Raw genomic sequence first — 8,478 nt, 5'->3', positions numbered from 1 at the left:
ACATCATCAACATAGGAATCACTACAAAACGTATTGTATGACCTCTTATACACTATATTAGGCCCAGCCTTTGGAACTTTGGTTTTCCTAGATATGGCTTTGGATACTGCTTTAAAGCAAATTTCTGCAGCATTAGTAAATATGTGATCAGTACATGTTGATGATTTCATTCCTGTGCTGTTTGTAAATACCCTGGTAGTTGACTGACAACCTGAACCAGGTTGCAGGCACTGGTTACAGTTTGGAGTTTTTTCATGAGTGGGCAGCTTGATGAGAGCCAGTCAATATTTAAATCACCCAGAAAATATACTTCTCTGTTGATATCACATACATTATCAAGCATTTCACAACATATTATCCAAATACTGACTGTTTGCACTTCGTGGTCTATAGCAGCTTCCCACAAGAATGGGCTTTAGGTGAGGCAGATGAACCTGTAGCCGTATTACTTCAACAGTATTTAACATGATATGAATGTCATCTGTTACAAGCAAGTTATTGACTTCATGAACCTTGTTTCTCAGGCTGCATATGTTAATATGGGCTATTTTTAGCACGTTTCTGGGTTGCTTGATTATTTTTAATGCTTTATCAGAAGTAGACTTGCTCATGTTATTTATATTAGAGCTGAAAGCGCAGGGTGAGCTGCACACAGTGGTCTTTCTACTAGGGCACACCGCCTCCGTGTAACTCTGGTTCATAGGCTAATGATTACTGCATACAATAGCTGTAGGATCAACAGAGGTATTCAGGGCAATTAGGGGGACATAAATTAAGTTACTTACATTGTGTTTGCTAACACCCCTAGGATAATGTACATTTGATGCAGCATTATGATGACTCATTGTCACCATGGTAGGGATTAACTGAGCTGGTCTTGTGTCATTAATTCAATGCAGCCTTGAAATACGTGGACAGAGTCCAGGAGCCAAGACGATTTGGATGGACTCCATCATTCCTGTAGAGTAGCTTCTGTTTCCAGAAGATGTCAAAGTTTTCTATAAAAGTGATTCCAACAGAGCTACAGTAATCTTTTAGCCAGATGTGTAATGCCAGTAGCCTGCTGAATCTTTCACACCCGCGGCCCAACAATGGTACTGGACCTGAAATTATTGGCAGTTTTTTCATGCTGAAATCAGTTCTTCAAAATCCATTTTCAGATGTTCCGAGCTAGCCCTCCTGATGTCATTTGACCCCACATGGACTACGACAGTCCTGTACTCGTGCTCCTGGGTAGCACAGGGTTTTTGCATTGGGAACTGAGATGTTTCTCACCATAGAGCTGCCGATGATGACAGCTGGTGATGTTGAATGGGCCGGTCTCTCAGGCACCCTCACGGTCTGATGAGGGTGGGAGCTCTGAGGATCTGAACCCGAGGTAGAAGCAACCGGAGAGGGAGACAGAACAGAAGACGAAGACACAGGTACCTCTGGATCCGATCTCGAATGGGAAGCCCCTAAGGAAGAAGGCGCCGGAACCTCTGGATCTAGGGCAGCAAAGCAGTTTCTGGTCTGTGTCAGGTCCGGGCTTAACATCTCCAAGGAGACCCCCGTTGCCAGAGGACGCTTTCTTTGACTTCCACGGCGAGTGACGTATCTCCATGGCTGGTTGGTTGGGTCGAGAACAGCTCTGTTCTCCAGGGAAGGAGGATACCCCTTCAGGGATGGATCCCTGCTGAGCACCGGCCAGTCGGCTGTGGAGAGCCGACACGGCGGCGACACTTCCACCAGACCAGAGCGGCTACTGGGGTGGAAGAAATATAAAAAGTAGGCAGGCGTGGATTCCCCAGTAGCTTGTGTAGGTTTGCTACTTGCTTGCTAAGAGTAGCCACTTCGCCCCTGTAGTCCTCCGCAAGCAAGCAGTTGCTACATTGAAAGTCACTGCGGTCCACATTGTCCCGGAACAAAGCAAAGTAAACACAGCTCCTGCAGCGCTGGAAATGTTCAATAGTGACCTCCATTTGAGACCGCCGAGCCAGCAAGGCTAGCTGGGCTTCCGTGTCTCTCCCCCTATGTGGAATCTGGAAGGATCCCGGGACAGACAGCAGCACTCACAGCAACTAAGCCCAACAGAGCCGCAGGATCCAAAATAAAAGTATAGCAAAAGAAAATTTACCATGAAACACTGCCAGCTTTACAAAATCAATTAACCGAGGTCTCTCGTTCAGCGTTCAACATCAAACAACATGCGTTTCGCTCAGATGCAGAATGATTAGAGTGACAATAGAGTGCTGAGTACCAGGCAGTTAGCAAGTTTGGTAAGCTACTAATGACCATCAGCAGCATCAGAGCTTGGATAAGACTAATTACCGTGATTAAACGGTCAAGTGGAATCTGACTGCCTTCATGACTCGTGACTGCTGGTGTGGCGGTAAAATGGTCACCGTAACAGCCCTAGGCACACACTCATTTGCTTTAGTTTCTATTTGCTAGAAACAAAACACAATACTTGTTTGTAAAGTGAGGTAATGTCAGCATAACCCGCCCATTCGAAGATAACAATGTGGTCCATACAGTATAAAATCAGGATAGAGTCAGTGAGGTATCTAATCAGATTTATTTGCTCTGTCTTGAAACTCAGAGACCACAAGATGGCTTTCTCTTGCACAACTACGAGGTAAGTGATCTCTCTCTCTACGAGTCCTTGGTTCCCCATCCAGGTCTTAAATATCTCCCTTAGGCATTGGTAATAATGAAAATAAATGAAATTAAACTGTTTTGGTACTGTCCATTTGTAGCTTGTTTTTGGACACAGGTCCAGGAATGGCTAAAGGATTGCAATATTTACCTGGAGCTAACCTTGCAGGTAGCATTACTGGGTGATCTGAAAAGTCATAGTCAATCGATCAATAATATAATAATACTTTTAGCAAAAATGTTTATTTTTAATTCACAATCTGTAGAAACAATGAGAATAGTAAGGTTCAGAACTTTTGTAAAACATCACAGTACAGTTGAAATATATATGGCAAATAGGAATCCTATATGGATGGTGTTAAGAGATAGATGGGAGGTGTTGAATGGAGTTGAAGGATGGGACTAATAACAACTAACAACAAATAATAACAAGATAACTAATAATGTAAGCATACTGTGTCCATAATAAGTATATAGGTTGTATGTTGGGAGCTTTTGGGAAAGAGCACAGTTAGAAAGATATGGCATATAGAAGCAAACCGGATGGACATCATGAAAATGATCTGAGAGGTTGAGAGTAGAAGAAGTTCAGGAGAAAAAACAAACAAAATATAATTATTGTAAAATTGACTGTGTCCATAAAATGTAGATAGTAAGTATAAGCTGGAAGTAGAGGCCTAAGCATTGTTGTTCACTAATTTACCCCAAGTAGGGAAAGGATGGCGGGGTTGGAAAGTAATAAAGGGGAGTATATATATAAAAAACATGGGGGATTGGAAGTGATGCAGACAATTACATTGATGGAAGTTACAATCTATCTGCTATATTAAGCTGATCTACCCACAAAAAAAAAATATATATATATATATATATATTAAACTGTTGTCTTTATTTAACCAGAATGGCCCAGACCTCATTGTTAATTAAGCTGCACGGTTTGGAATGCCACTTCACCTGGAAGCTGGACTACAGCAGATCTAAACTTCAAAGCCTCAGAGAAACGATGATAGATATCAGCAACAGCGAGGGGGTTCAATGTTCCTGGGAGGGTTATCTGTACAACTTCCTGGCTTACCTACACCATGCTCTGGGCTCCTCAGAGGACGCTCTTCAATGCCTGAAGAAGGCTGAAGAGGCCATTCGCCAAAGCAGTCCAGACGACGTGGAGCTAAGTCTTGTGGTCCACTATGGGAACCTGGCCTGGGTGCACTATCACCAAGGGGAGCTGACAGAGAGCCAGACCTATGTGGAGAAGGTGGGGAAACTACTGCGGGACAAACCTTTGCTCTGCCCAGGTGTAGTGTGGGGTGAAAGGGCCTGGACTTTGAATAAGTTTGATGTAAGCAAGAGGAAGGCAGCAGTATATTGCTTCCAGATGGCCTTAAAAGGGGACCCTGAGAACAAGGTGTTGCGCTGCGGCTATGCCATGGCATTTAATAAATCAGTTGATAGGAAAGACATTACCCCAAAGATGCGATCTGAGATGTTGAAGCAGCTACGGATTGCTAAAGAATTGGATCCAGAAGATTTGTACATCACAGCGATGTACCTGCAGAGGCTTGCAGAGAATGGCCAGGTTGAGGAAGCACGTAAACTCGCAAAGAAAGTGACAGAGAAGCCTTTGGAGAACTTTGGTGGATATCGAATGTTGCTGGATTTTTTCAGAGATTACATCTCTCATGATTCAAGCATTGACCTGGCAAGACGGACCCTGGAGAGACACCCTGATTCACGCCAGCTGAAGAGGCATCTTGGGAAGTGTTACAAATGGAAGATTTTCTCTCCGGAAGAGAAAATCAACCCAATGAGGCATATTCTGATTGAAAATGCAGTCAACCTGTATGAAGAGGTGGTCACACTCTACCCAAAATCCCTTGCAGTAAAACTGGAACTGTCTGCCATGTACAAAGAATCTGGCAGAGTTGATAGAGCAGATAAGATATTTGAGGACCTACTTCTTGATAGAGAAGGAATGGAACCACAGGATTTACAAAAAATCTACTACTGGTATGCCAAACATCTGTTTTATGAAAAGAAAGATGCTTCCAGGTCAATTGATTTCCACAAGAAGGCAGCAGAAATTATGCTACCCACTGACCAACGTGAAAGCAGTATTCGTGTTCTGTTGTCCATTGTCCATAATGGAGGAGACAGAGCTAAGGAAATTGTGGACTTTCTGGATGGCCTTGATGGAGAAGGTGCTGTCGGCCATTTCTAAACCTTTTTTCCAATAAAGGCTTGAATTAACCAGAACTGCCTGCCAAATCAGTAGAATTTGCATCACCTTTTTAAGATTGATTAATGTAGAAAATATATTCACTATACCAATATACCACTAGGACAAATCTATGGCAATCTTGGACAAGTTTTGATTTAGTAGAAACTAAATACCTTAGTATTAAAAAGGTCTGCGCTCAATTTTGCTACTGGGATTGCTGAGAGATGCATGACCATCAATACGAACACTTGAAAGTAAATTCAAGGCTGATAGTAAAGTCTTATATATCTGCAGGCCTAACATGACAAACATCAGTCTGGAATCCAAATTTTCAATTGAGTCTGTAAAGGTTAACTGTGGACTAAAGTACTGTAGACACACTAATATGTTATTTTTCAGTCTTGCATTATAAAGTAGAGAGGCCCTGTATAGCCTCACAGACTGACTATCCACAGCGATAGGATCTTACTGATTTTATTTTCTTCACACTGGGCACAATAGATTCTGTTTCTGGAAAATGTATTTAATGTGTAATATTGTACTGTCTAATATCTTGTAAGTTCTTGTGAAAATAAAGATATTCTATTATTTTCTGTTAAAAGATCATTAATTAAAGAAATACAGTAACAGCAAACAATACGTTATTTTATAATTATACACCACTATCCCAGTAGGTTACTAGAATTTCTTAATGCATAGTTGTGGATATCTAGTTGAAATTGTACGACTAAATACATTGACTATCATCAGATATGGTCTGAGTTTGATTGATTAAGGCTTTGAATGTCATGGATACGGTACAAGGTCACGGTCAGAGTACACGGTCAGAGACAGAGAACACCACAATACAGCACAGAATGTTTCAGTGGAAAGCAATGGGGAATGAAGGGATACTAGTTTCAGTAGACGTCACAATACATCCATCACCTTCTCAGAAGTTGCTCCAGAAATCACAGTATCATTGCTGCTGAGAAAGATTTGGCCAACATATTGCCAGTACTGTGCAGTATTTCACAAATTCTTAAAGTTTTAAAGTATGTGACATTATTGAAGTACACATTACACTGCACACCTATTGATCTCCTTGATATTGTACAGTAGGCTACCCCCTTCAGTTTTAGTCAGACAACACTACTTCCCTTGCAATGGTTTGACTAAAAACAGGATTTTATCTGAGTAAGTCGCCCCCTAGTATTTTAATAAAGACAACGCATCACTTCCCCACCGTCTCATGCGTCACCAGTTCAGCATCCATAAATTCACTCATGTCTCTATTTTAGGCATTGACTGACTGACATGCAGAAGGCTGGAATACAGGCTCAGTTTTTCCTGGTCTGGTCAAGTTGTCAGGTAAAACTCCTGGCCTTAAACATTCTCATTCCATCTCTCTTCTCCTATCTCTGGTGGTGTAGCTATTCATAGGAGGTGAATCCAGTGTGAGGAATAATGTGAACCCTGGGCTCGTTTATTTACATTCTGTCCCGTACTCTTAGATCGTATATCCTGTTTCTCTATTTGGTTCTCTCTCCCCTAACCTAATGTAGCAGGCCTAAAAGGAACGCCTGAAACTAGATCCCCCCCCTACATCCTGGTCTTGACAAGAGAAAAAAAAAACTGGCGGGGGAGGTTATCTTCTGCACTGTTCAACCAATCCAGTAAATGTGGAGGAGTTAAGATGGAATGTCGCGTTGTTAACGTACAAAAGCGGATTCGCCTCGCAGGCTCTCTTTCCATTTCTCCTGAAAACAGGAACATCTAGTTAGGGGACTCGGCCACTGAGTTATAGGACTTGGCAGAGCCACAGATTAACCATTATACTGACCAGAAACAGAGATAAATAGTAATGTCGTCTTTTTGTAGGCACACTAACTCCATTAGTGGAAATTAATGGTGTTCTTGTAGGGTTTTTAGATAAACTCCGAAAATAAGGTCTGTAGTAAACACAGGTTTATGAGATCTTATACTTTTTGTTCTATGAGATAGCTGATAGATTAACTTCACTTTTTGTGAATTTTGTGTAATTTATGTAATTGTCACGATCGTCTGAAGAAGCGGACCAATACGCAGCGCGTGGAGTGAACATGATGACTTTATTTTATAAAGCAACCACGAAAAACAACAAATGACGATAGTGAAGTCCTCTGTAACACTGACAGAAACATGGAACAAAAACCCACAAACCAAGGAGAAACCACACAGTTTAAATATGGCTCCCAATCAGAGATAACGAGCCGAACAGCTGACACTCGTTACCTCCGATTGGGAGTCATATGACTAATCAAACACAATCACCCAACATAGAAATGAACAACTAGAATCCCCAACATAGAAATACACCCAAATGAAAATGAACAACCCTGGCTCCATAAATCAGAGTCCCTGGAGCCAGAGTGTCACAGTACCCCCCCCTAAAGGTGCGAACTCCGGGCGCACCAGCATACAGTCTAGGGGAGGGTCTGGGTGGGCGTCTGTCCATGGTGGCGGCTCTGGCACTGGTCGTGGTCCCCACCCCACCATAGTCACTACCCGCTTACGTAGCCTCCTCCAAATGACCACCCCCCAACTAAACCCCACAGGATTAAGGGGCAGCACTGGACTAAGAGGCATCACCGGACTCAGGGGCAGCACCGGACTAAGGGGCAGCACCGGGCTAAGGGGCAGCACCGGGCTAAGGGGCAGCACCGGACTAAGGGGCAGCACCGGACTGAATGGCGGATCCTGGCTGGCTGGCTCTGGCGGATCCTGGCTGGACGGCTCTGGCGGATCCTTGCTGGACGGCTCTGGCGGATCCTGGCTGGACGGCTCTGGCGGATCCTGGCTGGACGGCTCATGGCTGGCTGACGGATCTGGCTGCTCATGGCTGGCTGACGGATCTGGCTGCTCATGGCTGGCTGACGGACCTGGCTGCTCGTGGCTGGCTGACGGATCTGGCTGCTCATGGCTGGCTGACGGATCTGGCTGATCCTGTCTGGCGGAAGGCTCTGGCTGATCCTGTCTGGCGGAAGGCTCTGGCTGATCCTGTCTGGCGGAAGGCTCTGGCTGATCCTGTCTGGCGGAAGGCTCTGGCTGATCCTGTCTGGCGGAAGGCTCTGGCTGATCCTGTCTGGCGGAAGGCTCTAGCGGCTCCTGTCTGGCGGAAGGCTCTAGCGGCTCCGGTCTGGCGGACGGCTCTGAAGGCTCATGGCAGACGGGCGGCTTTGCAGGTTCAGTACAGACGGGCGGCTTTAGCGCCGTTGGGCAGACGGGCAGTTCAAGCGCCCGTTGGGCAGACGGGCAGTTCAGGCGCCCGTTGGGCAGACGGGCAGTTCAGGCGCCGTTGGGCAGACGGGCAGTTCAGGCGCCCGTTGGGCAGACGGGCAGTTCAGACGCCATAGGGCAGACGGGCAGTTCAAGCGCCGTTGGGCAGACGGCAGACTCTGGCCGTCTGAGGCGCACCTTAGGCCTGGCGCGTAGTGCCGGAACTGGAGGTACCGGGCTGAGGACACGCATCTCAGGGCTAGTGCGGGGAGAAGGAACAGGCCGGACTGGGCTGGCGACGCACCCCGTAGGGTTCTGTGCGTGGAGCAGGAACAGGCCGGGCTGGGCTGGCGACGCACACCGTAGGTTCTGTGCGTGGAGCAGGA

At 45.3% G+C, this 8,478-nt stretch overlaps 1 protein-coding gene across 1 annotated transcript; it reads left to right on the top strand.

Annotated features, from left to right (window-relative positions):
• Window positions 1–3,640: 3,640 nt before the first annotated feature.
• On the top strand, window positions 3,641–4,855 carry LOC123482757 (interferon-induced protein with tetratricopeptide repeats 1-like). The gene has a single exon (XM_045211481.1). The coding sequence runs from the start codon at window positions 3,641–3,643 to the stop codon at window positions 4,853–4,855; it is 1,215 nt and encodes a 404-aa protein (XP_045067416.1).
• Window positions 4,856–8,478: the final 3,623 nt, after the last annotated feature.

This window comes from Coregonus clupeaformis, chromosome 37 (assembly GCF_020615455.1).
Source record: "Coregonus clupeaformis isolate EN_2021a chromosome 37, ASM2061545v1, whole genome shotgun sequence".
In the NCBI taxonomy this organism is placed as follows: domain Eukaryota; kingdom Metazoa; phylum Chordata; class Actinopteri; order Salmoniformes; family Salmonidae; genus Coregonus; species Coregonus clupeaformis.
This window is presented reverse-complemented; position numbering and strand designations above follow the sequence as displayed.

Coding starts and splice junctions, on each gene's coding strand:
- LOC123482757 (XM_045211481.1), top strand. CDS start 3,641: ATGATAGATATCAGCAACAGCGAGGGGGTTCAATGTTCCTGGGAGGGT.